This window comes from Callorhinchus milii, unplaced genomic scaffold, assembly GCF_018977255.1.
Source record: "Callorhinchus milii isolate IMCB2004 unplaced genomic scaffold, IMCB_Cmil_1.0 Scaffold10, whole genome shotgun sequence".
Classification (NCBI taxonomy): Eukaryota; Metazoa; Chordata; class Chondrichthyes; order Chimaeriformes; family Callorhinchidae; genus Callorhinchus; species Callorhinchus milii.
Window position 1 is genome coordinate 6575063 of NW_024704751.1, and position 20084 is coordinate 6595146.

Below are 20084 nucleotides of genomic sequence, written 5' to 3' on the forward strand. Positions count from 1 at the left end.
ATAATAATAATCCTTGCATTTGATATAGTGCTTTATCACGTCTTCGAGCTGTCTCAGCGCTTCACAGAACACACTGTAAAGTCAACGGACTGTATTTTGCAGACGAAACATAATCTGCCCTTGAAGATTTACTCAGACAAGCACTCTGCAAGGAAGCCTTGTGTAAGCCTCTTTTGCTCTGAGTCAAAGTAAGATTTAATTGCATTGTGCAGGACTGAAGACAGGCACACAAATGAATCTGCCCTGAGTATGAATAGCTCTATTAAATATTAAAATACCAGGGGAAAAGTGGGGGCTAACCGCAGGGATCTCGGAACAAGAGAGTTTGTTCAGCAACACGTTGGTTACTTTACAATCCTTCTCACTGTATTGTATCCTGTAATAAAATTGCTTGGTTTGATATGGCGCCTTATCACGTCGTCGGGACGATTTAAAGAGCTTCACACAGCACATTGTAAAGCGGAGATTGACTATTTATTCGGGAGGCTAAACTGCGGCAGCCAACTGAGCGCAGCAGTGTCCCGCGAAACGGTCGTGGGCTGAGTGACCACATTTATTTTAGGGAAATAGGAAGAGGGGATGGCGTGCGCGGCGTCCGAATGTCATCACGGGTTAGTTTCCGCGGCCGTGACGTTGTGGGTGCGTCATTCCTACGTGTCTCGCGCGTTCCGACGTCAATTCTGGAACATTCTCTTGACCCGGAGTTTCTCCTCCTCTTCCTTCTCCTGCATCCTGGATTCCAGGATTAGCAGTTCCTTTTTCACGGTTTTCAACATTCGGGAGTCAAACTCCAAGACTTTGGCGTAATCGGCTTTGGCTTCCAGTTCGTTCCACACCTCAGAGTGAGCCTTGGCTCTCAGATAGTACGCTTTCACAGTGCCTGGGAAGGAACAGCAAGGTTAAGAGCTCAGTGAAGGAGATTCTCTTTCGGTCATCAATCAACAGATCATTTTTTCCGGTCCCATCTGATCTCACACCCTCCAGAACAGCCTCTCTCACAGGGTCAAGGCTGCTGCTTTTTTTTTTAAACAAGTCCCCGGTGTCCTGCCCTCGACCTCCCCTTCCTTGGCAACTTCCTATTCCAGACATTAATTACCCTTCAGCTAAAGAAAGACTTCCTGGCGTCCGTCCGGAAATTGCCCCCTTTGCAACTCGAAACCCATGCCCTCTACTATCTCGGTGCGTCCGAGAGTATTGTTCTGAATACCAGGCGTACGACATACGGAAACCCAACAACAACAGCAACTTGCATTTATAGACCAGTTATCCAGCCAACAGCCGGCCATTACCTGGGTGACTGTTGATGATGTCTGTAGTTTGCTCCAACACTTCATAATACTCAGCCATCCTCAGCAGGCACTGGCAGTAGTTAAGCACCAAAGTCACGACCATCTTCTCCAGTTTAAGCCAATGCGTCTCCCAGGGCTTTTCCTAACGTTGAAAGCAGAAGCGATGCCTTCAGGCCGTGTCGTCTGGGGTCGTTTTGCGCATCGGCTGCCAGCGATGTGAGGCGTTTGCTACAGCGCTCTCCCCTCGGGAGGACGTCTCACAACGCTTCGCAGGATTTTGCCGTCGGGTTTAGCGATTGTGCATCTTGTGGGCGAACTCGGCAGCCGATTTGCGCACAGCGACGTCCCATAAAACAGCCAGGGAGCTGTTGGGGAGTGTTGGGGGCTTGAACCCACAACTTTCTGACTCTGAGACGAGAGCGCTACCCACTGAGCCAGGCAGGGAGGGAGGCAGTCATAAGGACTAACACAGCACCACACAACACCGGACGGGACATTACCTTCGTCTGCAGGTTCTTCAAACAGATGACTGCCTCGCGATACTTGGTCACCGCCTCCTGGTATTTCCCCAGTTTGAAAAACTTGTTGCCTTGTCCGTGCAACAGCGGAACCTCACGCAGCTTCTCCTCATCGTTCATGGCCCAGGTTTCCCGCTTGTAGGAGCTCGGTGACTCCACCTGGTCGTCCCGGGTGGAAAACAAGACTCGTGTCATTTTCAGGACAGGAACCACGAGGTTAGAGGTTACTATCCATTCACAGAATATATAGTAAAGCGTAGAGACGGTGTATTTTGTGGGCGAAACGCGGCAGCCAATTACGCACAGCAATGTCCCACAAACAGTCGTGGATTGAGTGACCAGGTTATTTTTGAGGGATTGTCACTTCCAGATGGCTTTAAAGAAAGGGGTGTAAAATGAAGGTTAGGGGTGGGGGGGGGGGGGAGTTGTTAGACAGGACAAATAGGGGTGGTGGGGCTGTGTCGAGGAGGGTGGGAATTAAACCAATGTAGGGATTCGAGTGAGACAAAGCAAGATCAGCTAATTGACTGGAGAGTGTCCAAAGACTCCAACCGATAAAGGAGGAGGAGAAGCTTAACTGTTAGCAACTCGATGATGAAGATGAGAGGCTGTGGCTCCTTCTGCAGTTCGTCCAGATCATCGTAGCCCAGGCTGTTGTAGGCAAACATATTGGCCATCCCACAGGTGTGGATGTGCCAGTCAGTTGGGTCTTTGCCCTCCGCAATCCTCCTCAGGCTTTTTGCCACCATTGGATACAGGCCTGTGTGCTGTTGGGGGGTCGGGGTGGAAAGGAGGAAGAGACGATGGGGGGAAGAGAGAGAGAGAGAGAGAGAGAAAGAAAAAAAGAAAGAAAGAAAGAAAGAAAGAAAGAAAGAAAGAAAGAAAGAAAGAAAGAAAGAAAGAAAGAAAGAAAGAAAGAAAGAAAGAAAGAAAGAAAATGCTTCCATCAATTGAACAAAAAAAGAAAAACCTTGCAATTTTTTTTGCCCCCCACCCCCAAATCTATGCTTCCTGAAATTGCCTCCTTTTCCCCTTCTAAACCCATGTCTTCTTGTTCTACTGTCTCAGTGCATCTTGAAGTATTGTTGTATCTGTGGTTTCGTTTTGCAATCCCGTTTAAAACTGTTTTACGGTTAAATCCTTCCGAGACATCACCCCAGCAGTGGTGGTGGTTGTTGTTGTCTACCTTCTGAGTCATCTCCTCTTGAGACTGGAGATCCCCTTCCCCCCCCGTCCTGTCTATACTCATTAAGCGCTACGGGACGCTACCCTGCCTGGAGAGCACTATATGTTGTTGTTGTTGTTGTTGCGCCTCCACTTTAACCGACTATTCCTGCCTGAGGGTTGGAATTAAACAGAAAAGAGGATTGCGAAGTACCAGGGCACTCAGGCAAGCCAGCAGCACTCACGTAGAGATTAATGCAATCCCTGATTACTTATTTACTTACTTACATACTGACTCCCGTCCCCAAATTCCCTGTGTCATCAATTCCCAATGTGTCATGATTGTGGCATCGAAAACTAACACCCACCCACACACCCACACACACACACACACAGACACAGACCCAGCTCTAGCTTCCACTCACAATGATGTCGCACCAGAACTCAGCCACCTCCGCGATCCTCATGCTCGACAGCAGGATTTCCCAAACCTCCAGCTTGAACATGTTGCCCACAATTATTTCCATGGCTCTGCCCACCCGCTTGCTGTCATCGATAACCGTACGATCACCGTCGCACAAGAGGGTCCTGAAATGGAAAGTGACCTGGGGGGTGTGGGAGGGTGCAGGGGGTTGGGAGGACGGATTGGGGTGGGGGCGGGGGGGAGAAAGGATGCTCTTTATTTCATCGGCCTGGAAACAGGGAGAGAACGCGGGATCTTTTATGTCGGGAGGATGTCTCGAAGCTCTCGACACTACCGCCAGGGTGGGCACCTGAGCTGGTGGGGGGGGGGGTGTGGGGGGATATTTCTCCTTTACGGTATATTCTGCGTAGCCCTTTGAGACGTCTCGAAGACGTGATAAGGCGCTCTGTCAAATGCCAGGAATATTAGTATTTTAGCGTAAGATGACAAAGAGGTACATCTCGAAAAGGCTTGTTGCAGTCTTCGTTGGAATAACTCAACATTTCCGGGGAGAAATTCCACCCAGATTTAATTATGATCCTTGCATTTGACACAGCGCCTTTTACGCAGGGGTTGTGGTAGTGGTGGGGGGGGGGGCGGAGGGGGAGACACACACGCCGTGAAGCGCAGTGACTGTGTATTTTGCAGGTGAACGCATGAGGCCGAATTTGTGTTGAGGGTCTCGTTAGCAACTGCCAACAACAGATTGTTAACAAGTGCTCCAGGAGTGGGTAAAGATTGCCATATTTCACAACAGATTTGAAGCAAATACAAATTCTGGTATGAATTTTTTTATTGTCAAGCCAGGGTCTAACACGTGCAGAAACCCCTCATCACGCTTAAAGAGTGTCAAAACCAAACTGAGAATTCTCATTCCCCCCCCACCCACTCACCCAAGACTTTTACTGGCAAACCATGTCCCCAAATTTACACAACAAATATCACGACGCTGCTTGAACTCTTGACTCAACGTTGCCTTATAAATTCATTCACGCACTGACTTTAATATAAAAATAATCCTTGATGTAGCCACCTTGTCACGCCTTCGAGACGTCTCAAAGCGCTTCACAGAATATACCGTCAAGTGAACTGAATTGACTGTGGATTTGGTGGACTTCACTGCAACATAATTTCACTTACTTTCGATCCGGTATTAAATTTCGGAATCTCTCCCGTTCCTCCGTGCAATATTGACTTTTTAATGCCTTCAACGTTTAACAGGTATGTTTGCTCCATGATCGGTGTTCGGGAAGCACTGTGGAAAATATCGCGCTGTTTTAGATCAGTCTTTGCACCTCCAGGTGCGTGTGTGCGTGTGCTGGAATTATCCTCACTTTATAAACAGGATTAGGCCAGCAGAGAAGGCAAGGGACCAGGTGGTAAGGTCCTATAGTGATTAAGGGTTCTGTTATGTAAGGCTTGCTTTTAATCTGTTCTATCTCTTAATATCTTGTCGAATTTTCTGGCACCGACTTTAATTTTGGAATTTACTTTCAAGAGACAGAGCGAGAAGGGGGGGAGAGAGGGAGGGAGGCAGGGAGGGAGAGACAGACAGACAGACAGAGAGTGAGAGATACAGAGAGAAAGATGAAGAGAAAGAATTTTGCAAGTAACGCCAGTCAAATGCAGTGAAACTTTTAATTCGCAAAGACGGCAGTCTTTTTTGTGCACAACAAGTTCTCACAAACAGGCACAAGGTGAATGGCAAGTTAGTACCCCCACAACTCGCCCACACCCCACTTTCTGAACTCAAAACTGATCCCTGACACATTTGGGGCAGGGCGTGAGGGTAGGGGAAGAAATATTTCAAAACACATTCCTCAAACAAGGAGTGGAGTCTGTGTCAGACTACTGCAAATTTGTCCCTCTTTCCCCCCTCCCCTCTCTCTTCCCCTCTCACCCCTCTCTTCCCCACCTCTTTCCCACCCCCCCATCACCACCCCGCTCTGCTTTACTCTTAAAGCAAATAGAAGAGGAGGTTCCTCAGGTCAGCTCCGATCCTGGTCTCAGAAAGTCGCCACTCCAGATTGAAGAAATCCGCTTTCTCCAGAAACTCCTTGCCTCCGATGGATTCCGGTTTGATAGCCGAGTTTCTGGAGGCAAAGTAAATGTCACAAGAGGTCACTTCGGCCCATCTTATCTCATCCCTCCAGAACACCCACCCCCACCCAAACCGGTCTCCCATCACAGCGTTGAGCTGCTTTTTTTACATGAGTCCCAGCATCCCTGGCCTGAACCACCCTTCCTATTCCAGTCCTAGCTATTATCAGATATAAGGATTAATATTATTATTAATAATAATTACCTTCTGAGTAAAAAAATATTTCCATGCGTCTGTCCCGAAATTGCTCTTCGCAACTTTAGACCCATGTCCTACTGTCTTGGTGCATCCTAAAGTATTGATCTGGGTTTACTTTAATAAATGCTATTTAAAATAGTGTAATGACAAGAATAATAATAATAATATTCCTTGCATTTGATGTAGCGCCTTATCACGTCTTCGAGACGTCTCAAAGGGCTTGACAGGATAACTGTAAAGTGTAGTGATTGTATATATTGTGGGCAAACGGACAGCAACCAATTTGGGCAGTATGCACTTCTATGAGGTCCGCTTTGAGTTATCTTCTCTCAAGACTGAAGAGCCCGAGCTTGTCTTAATTGTTGCTCACTGCAGTATCAGCTTGGATTATGACCCAATGTGGGGCTTGATCCCACAACCTCCTGACCCAGAGGTAAGCCTGCTACCAACTGAGCCAGGCTGACTCAATGAGAACATGGGAGAGAGAGAGAGAAGCAGTGATACAATGCAGGACTTACCTCGGCTCCTTCTCCAAGATCCTGGACGTCAAGGAACCAACAGCCACAAATAAGTTCAGATCCACTTGCAACTTGTCATCCGCTTTCAGCAAGTGCCACAGCCTGTTGGTGTGGTCTTTGTGCAGAGTGTAAACAGACAGCAGAGCCTGCTCCAGTTCCTGTGTATGGTGTGTATGTGTGTGTGTGTGTAACACAAAAACAATTGGCTAAATTGCCTCGTGCATCCAAACAAGCCCGTGTAGACGAACTGAGAAAACTTCCCTAGATCGGCAACTGTCCAATAACTTGCAGTGTTCTGTGTTTCTTGATGGACACTCAGCATTAGGGCCATTCACTCTGCCTCAGTGCGCTTTGGGACTCTACCCGGCGTGAGGGGCGCTGGGTAAATGCAAAATGCAATCCCAGTCTGAGACGTCCTAGGTCCGAACTTTCGCCTAGTGTTAGCCTTAACACCATTTTACCTTAAAATGAAAGACCTGTTCAGGATTACGGTAAACTCTGAAACTGAGTGAGAAGGGAACGGAACTGATAGCCAGAAATGATGGATGATTGGGGCCAGGATGCTGTGGTGGGGAGGAGGAGAAATGGGATGGTAGGGGGCTATGGATTATGGAAGGATGAGATCAGATGGGCCAAAGGGCCTTCTTCGCCCAAACTAATGTAGCGAGCTAATCTTGTGAAAAGAAACGGTATTGGAGAGGGAATTGGGAGATGACATGTGCATGAGACTGTCAGGATGGCGAATTGGAGGGACCTTGGTCTTCTTTCACCAAGCAATTCTTATGAGAATGAGGTGGAGACTAATGTGGAGTATAAACACCGGCACAGACTTGTTGAGTTGACTGGCCTGTTTCCATGCTGTAAAGTTTGACGTAACTCAATGTAACCAACAGCTACAGGTGAACAGAGATCAACACCACACAGATATTGGTGAAATTTCAGTCTTCAGATAGACATTCTGACAGGTAAGCATGTTCCCCTTCTTCCCCAACCCCCCACCCCCCTCTAACCGCCCCACTCCACCTACCTTCACGTTAATGAGCCCATCTTTGTCCTTGTCATGCTGCGTAAATGCAGCCTTAAACAAGTTGCATAAATCCTGGTCACACCTGCAGTGACTCCTTAAATATTCAGAGGGTGACATGCCTGCGGACATAAACAGGCGAAGGGAATGATTACAAGCTTTGCTTGAGTGACCGACGGCATCGTGCAGCAGAATAATAATAATAATTTTTGCATTTGATATCACGCCTTATCACGTCGTTGCTTCACGAAATATACTGTAAACGAATCGATTGTATATATTTGTGGGTGAAACGCAGCAGCCAATTGCACACTGCAGCGTCCCACAAACACTCGTGGATTGAGTGAACAAAATATTATTTTTAAAATATTTTTGTAGGGACTCCTACCCCCGGAAAGCGATCCGCCAATCGACTAACAACCGGGTTCCTACTTACTGCTAAGTAAAGAGGCGTGTGGAGTAAGGAAACTTGCCTAAGGTTTCGCTCCACGAGGGAATCGAACCCAGGTCCTCTCGCCTGTGAGGCAAGAGCTCTAAACCATACATTAAAGACTGGGGTAGGGGTTACCAGGAAGAGTGGGTTGAAGGCAGGACAATGAGACTCATTTAAAAANCAGCTCGATGGTGTGATGGGCAGTAGGGCTACCTTCATCCGGACTGATCTCCTGATCTTTTGAACCCACCTTCAAGCAGCTGAAGATCCATCGGGAGGTCAAACCGAACGCCAAGTTTGGAGAAGCTCACTGCGGGAACTGTGCTGGGGTTCCCTTGCTCTTTAGCCTGCGGTAACGGAGCCGATACATAACTATCACAACAGCAAACCTTGCGTTGCTCCAGCATCCACTGCCTTTTTGAGGGAATTCTCTCCCTCCCCCAAAAGGCTGTGGATTCCCGGATCAATTGAAATTTTCAAGACCGAGATGGACAGATATTTGTTAGTTAAGGAAATCGAGGGATATGGAGCAAAGGCTGGTATTTGGAGTTGAGGGACAAATCAGCCCTGATCTAATAGAATGGCGGAACGGGCTCGAGGGGCTGAATGGCCTCCTCCTGTTCCTATATTCCCATTTCTTATAGCGTCCCATTGTCTCAAACGGCTCTGCAGATAATTAATTGATCGCCAGGCGAGGTTGCCTAATTGCAAGCGAATGCTCAATTTATCTGGGGAGTGGAGGGATGGTGGGAGTGTACGTGTTTGGGGGTGTAGGGGGTGAGGGACAGAGAAGGAGGGAAGGTTTCAGAGTCCCCCCCCCCCGCCGCCCCCCCCAACCCCACAAAAAGCTGCTCTAAGAAGACGAAGCTTCTCTAATTCCTGAAAAGCTGTCACTTTGCGAGATGGCAGGAGAGAGAGAGCTGGGCCATTACTATGGCAACGGGTTAGATCGCTGGTTAGAGTCGGTTGCCCAACAGTAATTGGGATTGAAGGCCAATAGGACCCGAGGCCCGGGGACAATCCATGTGAAATCTCTCTGAAGAGTTTCATTCCACCCTGAGAAATCTCAACCGCGTCCGGAATCACCCGCTTCAGTGCGCCCGAAAGAGGAGCTTCTCTCCTGGTATCCTGACCAACAAATCTACAAACCGCCACCCCCCTCCCCTCCCCCTCACCCCCTCTCCCCGCCTTTGCCCCCTCCTCCCCCCAGATAAATCGCGCATCGAACTCTCGTGGCTGTTCGTGGGGGTCTTTGCATTCGCCGACAAAATACACAGTCACTAATCCTGCCAGGCATTTTGAGACGTGCAGCCCGGAGGTGAAAAGCGCTGTGTCAAACGAACGCAACGATTATTGCTGCTAATGATTATTATTATTACTAATATTATGACTGCCAACCCATTACCTCCACAGTGTTGTCATGAGCCATTGCGTATTTGCAGCGCTCCCTGTCACACAATCGAGCCCTGGTCTTCACTGTTCCGCTTTGTGACTCTTCCGTGACTAGTTTCCTTTCCTTCTGCAGCGCAGCCTACTTGAGGCTCGCAAAACAAGACACCTCTGATCAGTGTTAGGTGTTATTCCTGTCCCATAGTGTCGGAGCGGACTTCCCGCATTTACAAGGTGACGCGTGCACATGGCAACAGGGAAAAGCTGACGCGCTTACTTAAGAAATCCGGCTGAAAAAAGCGGGGTCAATGTTTGCGCGATTATTTTAGACAATTATTTAACATTATTTAACAACCCAAGCTCCTCACGCGTGTGACTCTGGCTGGAGGGAAACCCGTTCCAAACATAGACCGAGTCAGAGTGACGTTCCCAGAGTGACGCGGCATTGCAGACGTGACAAAGACGTCCATTAAGAAATATTCCCCCTTTCCCCACCCCCCCCATTGCGTTTTAGACCCAGTTGTCCCAGATTCAAAAGCCCTTCACCTTTTTCAGGCGACTGTTCAGCTTGTGGATCCTTTCGGCTGCAGACCTGCTAACGGATCAAAGAACAGGAACGTCAGTCAACTGGTCTCAATCAAGTTCACTTCCAGCCAAATTCCCATTCCACATCACACTCACTTGCACCAACTCCAAAGTGTTGAGGACATGTGTGTTTTTTTGCATTGGATTCAGTCCAGTTGAACTTAATTCAGAACCGCTACAATGAGATCCTAATGTTCACATTAACAGCAGAGCTTTGCACCAGGCGCTGGCGTGATCGGGTTCCTTCTGTTACCCAGAGAGCTTGCTATTGTGGTCAACTAAGCTCCTAGGAGACCAGCTGCAAGAGGGAGAGCAATTGGAACCAAGTCAAGTATCCATGGTGCAGGGTTGATGTTTAACCAGCTAATGGATGTGTCCGTCAGCCCTTGTCCGGGAACTTGACTCCAACCTGATTTGGCGCAGAACATGGACCTTAGACTCTGACTGGTATTTACATATCAATCCACAATCCATTCAATTGTTGATTCACAAAAGCACCCGGTTTATACTGGACAAACAGGCGGAGGGGAACCAAAGGAGTTGAAATGCGATCGAGAATGTAAGCCAGGTACTTTCAAGACAGTGAAACAGAGTTTAGAGTTGTAAAGGGACACTTCAGGACAGACACCTCTTGGAGCGCTTAACAGTGGCGGAGCCTGATGCTGAGCCCGGGGGAGGGAGGAAGTGACCATAAGACCGTACGATTGAAGAGAAAGGTTTTTGGGAGTGATCTAAAAGAGGGGGAAGGGTGGGGGTAAGGCAGTGGGATTCGGGGAGAGAGGTGTGGTTCATTTAACTTTCGACCTTCAGATTGTATTTAGTTTTCACCATTTTACCTTGTCGTTGGCTGAAACATTTGAGGGTTCTTTTCCTTGTTGAGAAGCGTTGGGATCTGGGACCTAGCGTGCGGTAACATATAAGGAAGCGAGCCTTGGATCTGTGGCTGCGTGATTGCGGTGAGGTAGGTAACCAGGGGAATTAACACCAGTCTCTGAAACAGCGGTAACAAGAATCCGGTCATATAACGAACTGCCTGCATTTCTCCCTTCTCAAGCAAGGGTTAACTTCACAAATCCAATCTTCGCCTCGAGTCATTATGTACCTGAGATTTAACCACAGGTTATTTGATTACATCTTCCTTTAACACTGAGCGACCGCTTTGCAATGCTTTGCTGCAAGCAAGTTCCTTCGATTTAGGAGCTGAATGTAGAATTATAACGGGAAATCACTAGCACGTGGCTGATCGCCAGCGAGTCTGCCATCGAAAACGATGGCGCTCACACACACAGATAAAACACTTGCACTGAATATAAATGAAATACTTTCTAAATACATTTATCGTTATTCTTTCACATGTTTCAGTTGTTGGTCAGTGCACTGTGTGTGTGTGTGTGTGTAAAAATAACATTGGTGGGGGGCTAGCAGGATGGGTGGAAGTCACGCAGAAAGCCTGGTGTTCTCTGCTAGGATGATGAAATAAATGCCTTTCCGATTACAGCCCAGCAGAGAAATAGCTGCGTACAGCTCCAGAGATAACAACCAGTGGTTTGATCAAGCAACGCCCTTTGGAGCAATGTGCAAGCTTGCACATAGTAGGATGTGGAGGAAATCACCAGAGGGAGCTGATATAATAATAATAATAATAATAATAATAATAATCTTTGCATTTGATATAGCGCTTTTCACGTCTTCGAGACGTCCCAAAGCGCTTCACAGAATATACTGCAAAATGAATTGACTGTATATTTGTGGGCGAACGCGGCAGCCAATTGCGCGCAGCAGCGTTCCCCACGAACAGTCGTGCACTGAAAACGACCAATTTATTATTGTGTTTCGTTTCTTTGGAGGGATTATTATTAGGCGGTGTGTGGAGTAAGGAAACCTGCCCGAGGTTTCGCCCTCTCGCTTGCGAAGCGAGCGCTCTAACCGCTGAGCCACGGGACTCACACCCATTGATACAGGTTCCTTCGGGGGTGGGGGAGGTGGAAGGGTGGGGGGGGGTTGGGGTGGGGTTTGGGGCCAGAAAATAAAGTCTCAATATTTATTTCATGGCCTCTGATTCCCCCCCACAAACAGAAATAAAAGCAGCCACTGATGGGGAGCCATCAGCCATCCCCCAGATCCCTGGTCCATGTCAATGGGGGGAATTGGGGACACATTGGGTGATGTCATCAGTAGCCAATCCAGGCTCTCGGCCAATCAGACGGCGCCGATTCAGCCGCTGCAAAGTTGCGCCAAATTCAAACACAATAGAGAGGAGGAGAGGAAGGACAGAGAGAGGGAGAGATGCACTCACTGTGATAGAGAGAGAGAGAGAGAGAGAGAGAGAAAGGAGGAGAGGTGTATATAGGTATATATATATAGAGAGAGAGAGAAAGGGAGAGAGAGAGAAAAGAGGAGAGATATATATAGAGAGAGAGAGGGGGAGAGAGAGAGAAAAGAGGAGATATCTATATATATAGAGAGAGGAGAGGTATATATATAGAGAGAGAGAGAAAGAGATAGCTGAAGAGATAGGTAGAGAGAGAAAGGAGAGAGAATAAGAGAGAAGAGGGAGAGAGAAAGAAGAACGAGACAGAGAAGAAAGAAAGAAAGAAAGAAAGAGAGGAGATAGGAAGGAGAGAGATAGAGAGAGAAAAAAAGGAGAGAAAGGAAAGAGAAGGAGATAGAGAAAAAGGAGAGAGGGAGAAGATAGAAAGAGTGGGGCGGGGGGGGGGAAGAGAGAGAGAGAGAAAGCTGGTGAGGATCCTAACGATGGAGAGTGTGTTGCAGAGACTGGCCGAGGCCGGGGGGAGCGGCTGGAGAAAGCCGCACCGAGCCCTGGAGGAGGAGGGGGGGGAGAGCCCGGGATGGGGAGACGCCGGCAGCAAACTCAGGGAGTTGCCTTCCTGCGGGTCACTCCACGCCGCCCGCATGTCCCTGAGGAAGCGGCTGCCCCTCAAGCAGGTGCTGTGCAACACCGACCAGACCCCGAGCTGGGAACGCCTGGAGATGGTGGGGAAGAAATCCAGCACCATGCAAACCCTGAGCCGGACAGCGAGGAACACCCTGGGTAACATGTCCCTGGTAAGGCGCGCGTGTGTGTGTGTGTGCGTGGGTGGGGGGGGGGGGGTCTTGATACATTCACTCCTCCCCCCCCCCCAAAAAAAAACACGTTATTTTTTAATATAAGAAAAATGCTGCAAAAATGCCCACAAATATACAGTCAATTCACTTTACAGTGTGTTCTGTGAAGCGCTTTGGGACATCCTCCCAACGTGAAAAGCGCTATATCAAATGCGAGTATTATTATTATTATTATTATTTTAGTCTGCATGCATGAATTAGGTTGAATTCGATTGATTATACGATGTATGAAAGGTGAGACGCGTGCGAGTGTCACCGTAATTAATAATAATAAAAATAATAATCCTTGCATTATCTGAAATGCAACAGAAATAACTTGCCCCCCCCCCCCCCAATATGATGCACATTAATCCTCTCTCTCTCTCTCTCCCCCCTCCCCACCCTCCCTCCCTCCTTCTCTGGCCTCATTTCAAAGGGTGTAAGTTTGACCCTGTTTGAAAGATGTTAATCCCATATGTTCACCCCCAAAAAAACATCCAGAGAAGCTCCTTTTTATACACGACCTGCATTTTACAAAGCACCTTTCGCGCATGGTAGCGTCTTGGAGCGCTTAAACCCGAGATTCCGACTCGCTCCGGGGCTGCTTGCGCGGCCCCTGCAGCGCCGCCACGTTTCGCCCACAAAACACGCGGTCACTCTACTGTACGGTAAACCCTGTGAAGCGCTTTGAGACGGGACCAGGCGCTAAAGGCAAGGATTGTTGTTATTGTTACAGAGTGTGCGGTGATTTGATGTGGGAGGAGGGGGCTGGGGTGGGGTGGGGTGGGGGTAGAGACATATGTAACGGAGCCTCATTTTATCTGCGGCGTGGGGGTGGGGGTAGTCTATTGCAGGGTTTATCACACATTGTAACCGTGCGCATTGCCCATCTTTCCTTCGGCAGAGGCTGCAGAAAGGACGGCAGAGGCGAGCTGACTACCTGGTGTCCACGCCTCCGAAGCCCTCGCCCCACCGGGGGCGCGGCAACGCGAGGAAAAGCACCCCGCCTCGGACCCCCGGGGCCCGCACTCCGGCCTCCGGCGCCAAGCGGACCCCGGCGGGGTTGGGCAAAGCCGAGCGGAGGGATGGGGCTCGCCTGGGGAGCAGGGGGGGGCTTCCCCTCAGGAGGTCCGTGCGAGCGGCCGCGCTCAGAAGTCCCTTCGCCTCGCCCATGGCGGCCGGCAGGAGGAGGTACGCCATCGACCTGGGGGGGTGCGGGGGGTTGGTGTGTTTGTCGACACTGTTGGCGGGGTGAGGGGGGGGGGCGTGTTGTGGGGCGAGGAGGGAGGTGGGGATAAAAGGGGAGAGAGGGAGAGAGCTGCTTTGTTCAGGTGGGCATTAAAGATGCTCTCTGTGTTTGATGGCAGATATTGCCAGAGTCGTGTACGGTAGTGGTTAACTTACTCGTCTCGCAAGCCAGAGGACCCGGGTTCGATTCCCGCGTGGGGCTAAAACCTCAGGCAAATTTCCTTACTCCACACGCCTCTGTTTACCCAGCAGTAAGTAGGAACCCATTATTTATTCGATCCACGACCGTTTGCGAGACGCTGCTGTGCACAGTCAGCTGCCGCGTTTCGCCCCACAAGATACGCAGTCACTCCACTTTGCGGCATATCCTGTGAAGCTCTTTGAGACGTCTCAACGACCTGATAAGGCGCTGTGTCAAATGCAAGGATTATTATTATTAGGATTATTAAAGCATTTCCGTGACAATAATCCTGGGTGACTGGTGCCATTTAAGCTGCGGTGGTTCTCATCGCCCGTAACCTTGTGTGCTCGCAGACAGTTTGAGCGAGATCTCGACAGCGTCGCTCACGGTATTGGCCAGCTGAAACGTCTGTCCCAAGTTTTTGACGAAGCAATCGCCAAGGAGGAGAGGTACGTGCATCTCCGACCTGACTGTGCCCCTCGGCTATTCCCCCGACGACGATGGTGATAGTCGGTTGGGTTTTATTTAAGCACCTTTTGTTCCAAAGCACTTTACAGGACGTCGCGCAGACAGGGTAAGGTTAGGAAAACCAGGACGTTCAACTTTACGTACGGAAAAAAAAGTAAATTCATAGCCCGTCAAACGACATCTGAAAGAGGGAAGAAGGTTACATTTCAAGTTCAACCTGTTCCCCGCCTTCTCTTTCAGGTATATAGTGGGATTGTGTGTGTGTGTGTGGCTCACTTTCCCTCTCTCTTGTGGTCAGTCTCGCTCTCTGCCTCTTTTCTCGTCTCTCACTCTCCTTATCCACCTCTTCTCTCTTCACTCGGTTTTCTCTACTTCTTGTGCATGTGTGTGTGTGTGTCTGTCTGTCTCTGACTTTCCTATTGGTTTTTTTTCTGTCCTGGTCTTTACAATTCGAGCCTGTGTCCTCCAGTTTGCAAGTGTTCCTCTGTGGAGCAAGACGTACATTTTTCTCAGTCTTCAAAATCCCTCTTGGAATGGCTTCCGCCCCCGCCCCAGAGCTTGGCCAAGCCTAGCAAAGGGAAATGAGATTTCCTGTTCTTTTGCCGAGCTGCAATGATTCAGTGACTGAACAGAGAGATACAGAGAGATTTCTGTGGCTGACACAAGTTTCTCTTTAGTTTCAAATGCGGACGTCAAGAATTCAAAAGGTCCACAAATAGCTTATACGTTGTAGAGGTCTCTTTCTTTTTAACCGCTTCATTTTGGTACTAGAAAAGACGGGGTGTTTTTTAAGGACTTGTGGATACTGAATGCAACTTTTATCCCGCATTCAGAAGCACTAAACACAGATTTCTACAGATGGAGCAATGCTCCATGTGTTTGTTTCAAACCTTAGAATGATTAAAATGAAATGAATGCCGCAATCTAATAAGTAATAATCATACAATGTCTTTAATTATCAAATTATACTTTGGAAAATTTGCCTAAAATTCTGTAAAAACTGCCTAACCAGTGACTGCCTGGTGACTGCCGACAAAATTGTCATTAACTTGATTATTTTTGTTAGGGAAGGGGAATATAGTGGTGGGGAAGTCTGTAATTTTGAAATTACTGCTGGGGAATTCCTAGCAGTTTAAGATCGCTGGATGACTTAATAGAGCGGGAAGAGACAAAGTCTCTTTTCCAACTTAGTTCTGATGTTTTATAAGAACCATCTACTCCTCCCACTTCCCCATTCTCACCCACCCGTGGTGGGTGACCTCCTGATCTAATGTACACTGAGTATAAATATGCCGAGGTCTGGTCTGGCTTCGGTTTCATTCGGTCTCCCCAACTCCACCATCCACATAATCAAACAGCTCTAAAACTCCACTGTAAACAGAGGCTTGTGGAGTAAGGAAACTTGTCTAAGGTTTCGCCCCTCCCGAGAATCAAACCCGGGTCCTCTCGCTCGCGAGGCGAGCGCGCTAACCAGTACACTACGGGACTCCACGCCTGTTTATCCACGCCCGTTTGCAGGGAGCGGTTCTAAGGAAACCTGTTTGAGGCCCCTCATGCTTCTGTGGACCCTGGAATCCAGAACACAGGGTGTGTGTGTGTGTGTTTTCCAGCAATGCATTCCTTAAATGCTTGACTCCACATACCCTCGGATAAGCAGAAACAGAATCTTAACTGCTCAGCTCTCACCCTTTTGAAGAAGAGGCTAGAGAAATATTCCAATCCAACTACAACTATTCGAAAAGAGAAGAGAGTTCCTCTCTCTCAGCATCGGGCCCATCATCCCCAAATACAATTGGTCACTCATTCCATAACAGTTTGTGGGACATCGCTGTGTGCTGTTGTGCTGCCTTGTTGCACCCACAAGCACACCACGGTGACTACGCTTTACAATCTATCCCGGGAAGCGCTTTTAGAGACATCTCAACGACGTGATAAGGCGCTGTGTCAAATGCGAGGATGGCTATTGTTAGCCCGACCCGCGTTTTAGGGCTCGCTGAGTGCGAATGTTCTGCGATTCCCGCACTGGGACGTGAACGGCACTGAGAAGTGACGAGCTGCTAACTCTTCTGTGTTCATTTCTGTTTGTCGTCAGTGACATGGCTCTCTGTCTCATTGACTTCTGAAGGAGCCAGGGAAACGAGGTAACGCTTGGTGTTCGTGAGTGTACGGCGCTTACAAAGGGAGACCAAATCACCGTGTGTGGTCCTGACCTGACACAAGATTGGGTTCAGGGAGGGAGGGGAACCTTTAAACGAACCCCTGAATCCACGTTGGGGGGGGGGTCACTGAACTGCAGCCGTTACGATACGTAACCAACAACCATGGATTCTAAACGTCTTCCAATTATTTGGCACATGCCCTTGTGTTTGTGCCTCCACTGCTGTAGGTCTGACCATCAGTGATTCAGTTTCCCTTCTCGGTGACCATCAGTGATTCAGTTTCCCTTCTCGGTGATGCACTCGGTATCTAACAACTGTTTAACATGTACAGTCGGGTAGGAAAACCACCGGAAAATCGGACCTTGGCTTTCCGATTAACAGCTGCGAGCGATTATTTCCCTGGTCACTAATACACTGTACTGCTGTGTTTGTTGGGCTGAGCCGCTGTGATTCCTACGCTATTCTGCTCCCACTAGTAGCCGTTGCTTCAGACAAGTGTCATTGCAGTTGATAGCATGTGCACATCCTTTATATTGTTTTTATTTCTTCTTCGACTGGGTGACACTCTGGCTGCTGTATTAACACACTTGAATTTCACCTCTCTTTCCCCCACCCCACCCCCTCCCAGAAGATCGCTCGATGGCGCAGTGTAACTTGCATCCTGAACCTGGCAGCATGTGTGTGTGTGTGGGTAACACGTACCCGTTTCCACTTTCTCCCCCCCCCCCATGACCCCAACCTTTCTCCCTCACCACCGCCAACCTTCTCCCCCCTACTCCCAACCTTTCCCCCCCCAGCCCCACCTCCCCGACCTTTCCCCCCCACCACCCCAACCTTTCCCCCCCTACCCCCAACCTTTCCCCCCCCAGTCCCACACTCCCCAACCTTTCCCATCCCCACCACCACGCCCGCGTGATGTGACTTGCGTCCGCTTCGCTCTCCCGCAGGGGACGTGCCATTGAGAACTACCGTCGTCTCGTGTGTGACAACGTGCTGACATGTCGGGGTCGGAAGTGGTCGTCTCGGAGGAGGACTGAGATTCCTTCGACGCTGCTGGTGTGAGCAGATGGTCGGGCAAACACCGCAGCGTGTGAGGGGGGGGTCTTAGTTCCCAGGCCTTGGGGACGGGCTTCTGTTCCGCACAGAATACTGCAACGTGTGTGTGTGTGGTGTCCCATCTGTATGTAGCCCAGTGACTTGGGATGTTCTCCTGATGTTAATGGCGCTATCCAAAGTAACTTGCTGTTGTTATTGTTCTGTGTGTGTGTGTGTGTGGCTGTAAATCGGGGTGCGCTGCTTGCACCGTGTACAAAAGCTGCCGTTCTATGTATATTCCCATCGAAACAAGGCAGCAAATCTCTCGCTCTCTCTCTTTCTCAGTTCCTGTACTGTTGTGTAGGAGAATCCCTGTGACTCTCACATTTTCACTGAGGGTTAGGGGCACATCTCGATGCATTTTGTTTTGCGGGTGGGTCATGTTGTAGTGTGACAGTTGTGATGTTAGGTTATCACCTGTGAGACACTGAACCATTGATCTGATCTCTGCCACTGGTGATAATTAACGCAGCCCGTCACTGTTTCCACCCTCTGTTAGGGGACCTAATTCTAAATTTAAGGCAAGTGCGTGATTTATAGTGCGTGCACTGAAGCCCACATAAGTCTGATCTTTACCAATCATATAATCATCTAATAATAATAAGTTTTACAGTTGCTAAATGTATGACCAATTTCCGAGCTGGAGTCTCTGAAGGAAAAAAAAATCTCAAAGTTCCATCAAGGGAAACCGCTTACTTTGCCTGCTTCCCATCATGTTATTGAACAAATTATATTATTGACCCCCCTCTATAGATGTTTTTATACGTTGGCCGTTAACTTTCAAATGGTCCCAGTGTGTCTGCTCGTCTACAAGATCCGACATTGACACAGAGCTCTCATTAATGGCTCCACGTCGCATTTTTATATATACATATATCTATATATTTGTGTAGTTTACAGTTGAAGTTTTTTTTAAATCTACTTTTGTTTTCCCCTTAAATGTATCTCTTCTTTACGTAGGTTTGCACGGTCTTGTGCGTAACTTTTCCGTGTAGTTTTTTTTTTAAAAACAGTGTTATACGCGTTTGATCGATTGTGCGGATCGCTTTTCCGGGAGTCATAATCCCTTCAAGAAATATATATAATAATAATTTGGTCACTCAATCCACGACTGTTTATGGGACGTCGCTGTGCGCAATCAGCTACCACGTTTCGCCCACAAAATACAGTCAATTCACTTTACAGTATATTCTGTGAAGCGCTTTAAGACGTCTCGAAGACGTGATAAGGCGCTGGATCAAATGCAAGGATTATTATTAAAGTTTTGTACAAAAACCAACCACCATATTTTTTATTATTAACAATAATAATTATAGTAAATAACTGTTCCAAATAAAATGTTACAAATAAAGTCGTTCTCTTAGAAATGACAACAGTGCTTTATCATACACAACTCTTCACAGTCAGTACACCCAGAACTGTGCACGTACAAAAGTCAAGAGACGTAGATAGGGTTTACTCACTCACAGTACAGCGTCTTTCATCCTCACCACAAAGGAGCAGAAACCAACGTACAGACTGCAATATTTAAAAGACTTTGATCATTTCCCCCCACCCCGCACCCCACGCCCGAGTGCTCACTCACCGTTACACACGCTACAAAAATGGGTTCGTTAGGTGCTCGACACGGAAAGAGACGAGAGATACTTTGGTCAAAGCGAGACGGGGGGGGGGGGGGCAGGGGACAATTGCGGGCGTCCCGACGCGAGGCGAGGGTGCGTTCCAACACAACATCAGAGAGAAAAACGACGCCGATCCATTTAAGTCATCACGTAAAGTGCATTCACCGAACAGTTCACGAAAAAATGCTCGGAGTTTGGGGGCAGGGGCTGGCGAGGGGGTTGGGGGTGGGGGGGTGTGGAGAGAGGGCAAGCTGGTGGCTATATTTGACCTCCCGGTATGTACAGAGCGTGTCACGGTCGAGGAATCCAACCCGTTTCATTGCTGGGAGTCCGCTCGGCTTCACAACCTCAGGGAGGAGGGCGATGGGTTATAGTTTGTAGCTACGGCATAAGTTAGGCTTCCGTTCGCTCATTGACGGAATGAACAGGAGGAGACTCGGATGGACTGAAGATTGGGGGCCACTGGGGAGCGTGCCCGCCGGCCATTTCCAGGCATCCGAAAAGCAAGCTTTTAACCCACGTCG

At 48.7% G+C, this 20084-nt stretch overlaps 2 protein-coding genes and 1 long non-coding RNA gene across 8 annotated transcripts; 1 reads left to right on the forward strand and 2 right to left on the reverse strand.

Annotated features, from left to right (window-relative positions):
* Positions 1-596: 596 nt before the first annotated feature.
* On the reverse strand, positions 597-5447 carry aipl1 (aryl hydrocarbon receptor interacting protein-like 1). Of its 3 annotated transcripts, XM_007896637.2 has the most exons (7): positions 5390-5447; positions 4575-4689; positions 3397-3576; positions 2386-2574; positions 1790-1966; positions 1290-1431; positions 597-880 (listed from the first exon to the last, which is right to left on the reverse strand). In XM_007896637.2, the coding sequence occupies exons 2-7, from the start codon at positions 4668-4670 to the stop codon at positions 675-677; spliced, it is 990 nt and encodes a 329-aa protein (XP_007894828.1). In that variant the 5' UTR covers positions 4671-4689; positions 5390-5447; the 3' UTR covers positions 597-674. The 3 variants fall into 3 exon arrangements, with proteins under 3 accessions (XP_007894828.1, XP_007894827.1, XP_007894829.1); XM_007896636.2 differs by lacking the exon at positions 5390-5447 and having other exon boundaries at positions 4575-4981; XM_007896638.2 differs by lacking the exons at positions 2386-2574; positions 5390-5447 and having other exon boundaries at positions 4575-4981.
* On the reverse strand, positions 5054-10269 carry LOC103180660. 3 transcript variants are annotated; one of them, XM_007896642.2, is made up of 7 exons: positions 9779-10269; positions 9644-9689; positions 9114-9239; positions 7959-8055; positions 7279-7397; positions 6252-6409; positions 5054-5527 (listed from the first exon to the last, which is right to left on the reverse strand). In XM_007896642.2, exons 1-7 carry the CDS (start codon positions 9805-9807, stop codon positions 5392-5394), a joined length of 711 nt encoding a protein of 236 aa, XP_007894833.1. In that variant the 5' UTR covers positions 9808-10269; the 3' UTR covers positions 5054-5391. The 3 variants fall into 3 exon arrangements, with proteins under 3 accessions (XP_007894833.1, XP_007894832.1, XP_042194637.1); XM_007896641.2 differs by having other exon boundaries at positions 9644-9692; XM_042338703.1 differs by lacking the exon at positions 9114-9239 and having other exon boundaries at positions 9644-9692.
* Positions 10270-12386: 2117 nt separating this feature from the next.
* LOC103180658 lies at positions 12387-19333 on the forward strand. Of its 2 annotated transcripts, XR_006085330.1 has the most exons (5): positions 12387-12748; positions 13692-13978; positions 14570-14665; positions 16777-16825; positions 17791-19333. It is a non-coding gene; the product is annotated as a protein PIMREG (long non-coding RNA). The 2 variants fall into 2 exon arrangements; XR_006085331.1 differs by lacking the exon at positions 14570-14665.
* The last annotated feature ends 751 nt before the right edge of the window (positions 19334-20084 follow it).

Excerpts from the sequence above, each read along its gene's own strand:
- aipl1 (XM_007896637.2), bottom strand. The coding sequence starts at position 4,670 with ATGGAGCAAACATACCTGTTAAACGTTGAAGGCATTAAAAAGTCAATA. Across the intron at positions 3,577-4,574 it reads AATTTAATACCGGATCGAAA|GTCACTTTCCATTTCAGGAC; the intron begins GTAAGTGAAATT and ends CACACCCCCCAG. Across the intron at positions 2,575-3,396 it reads AGTTCTGGTGCGACATCATT|CACACAGGCCTGTATCCAAT; the intron begins GTGAGTGGAAGC and ends ACCCCCCAACAG.
- LOC103180660 (XM_007896641.2), bottom strand. The coding sequence starts at position 9,807 with ATGTCCTCAACACTTTGGAGTTGGTGCAA. Across the intron at positions 9,693-9,778 it reads ACACTTTGGAGTTGGTGCAA|CAGGTCTGCAGCCGAAAGGA; the intron begins GTGAGTGTGATG and ends TTGATCCGTTAG. Across the intron at positions 6,410-7,278 it reads ATGGGCTCATTAACGTGAAG|GAACTGGAGCAGGCTCTGCT; the intron begins GTAGGTGGAGTG and ends CACCATACACAG.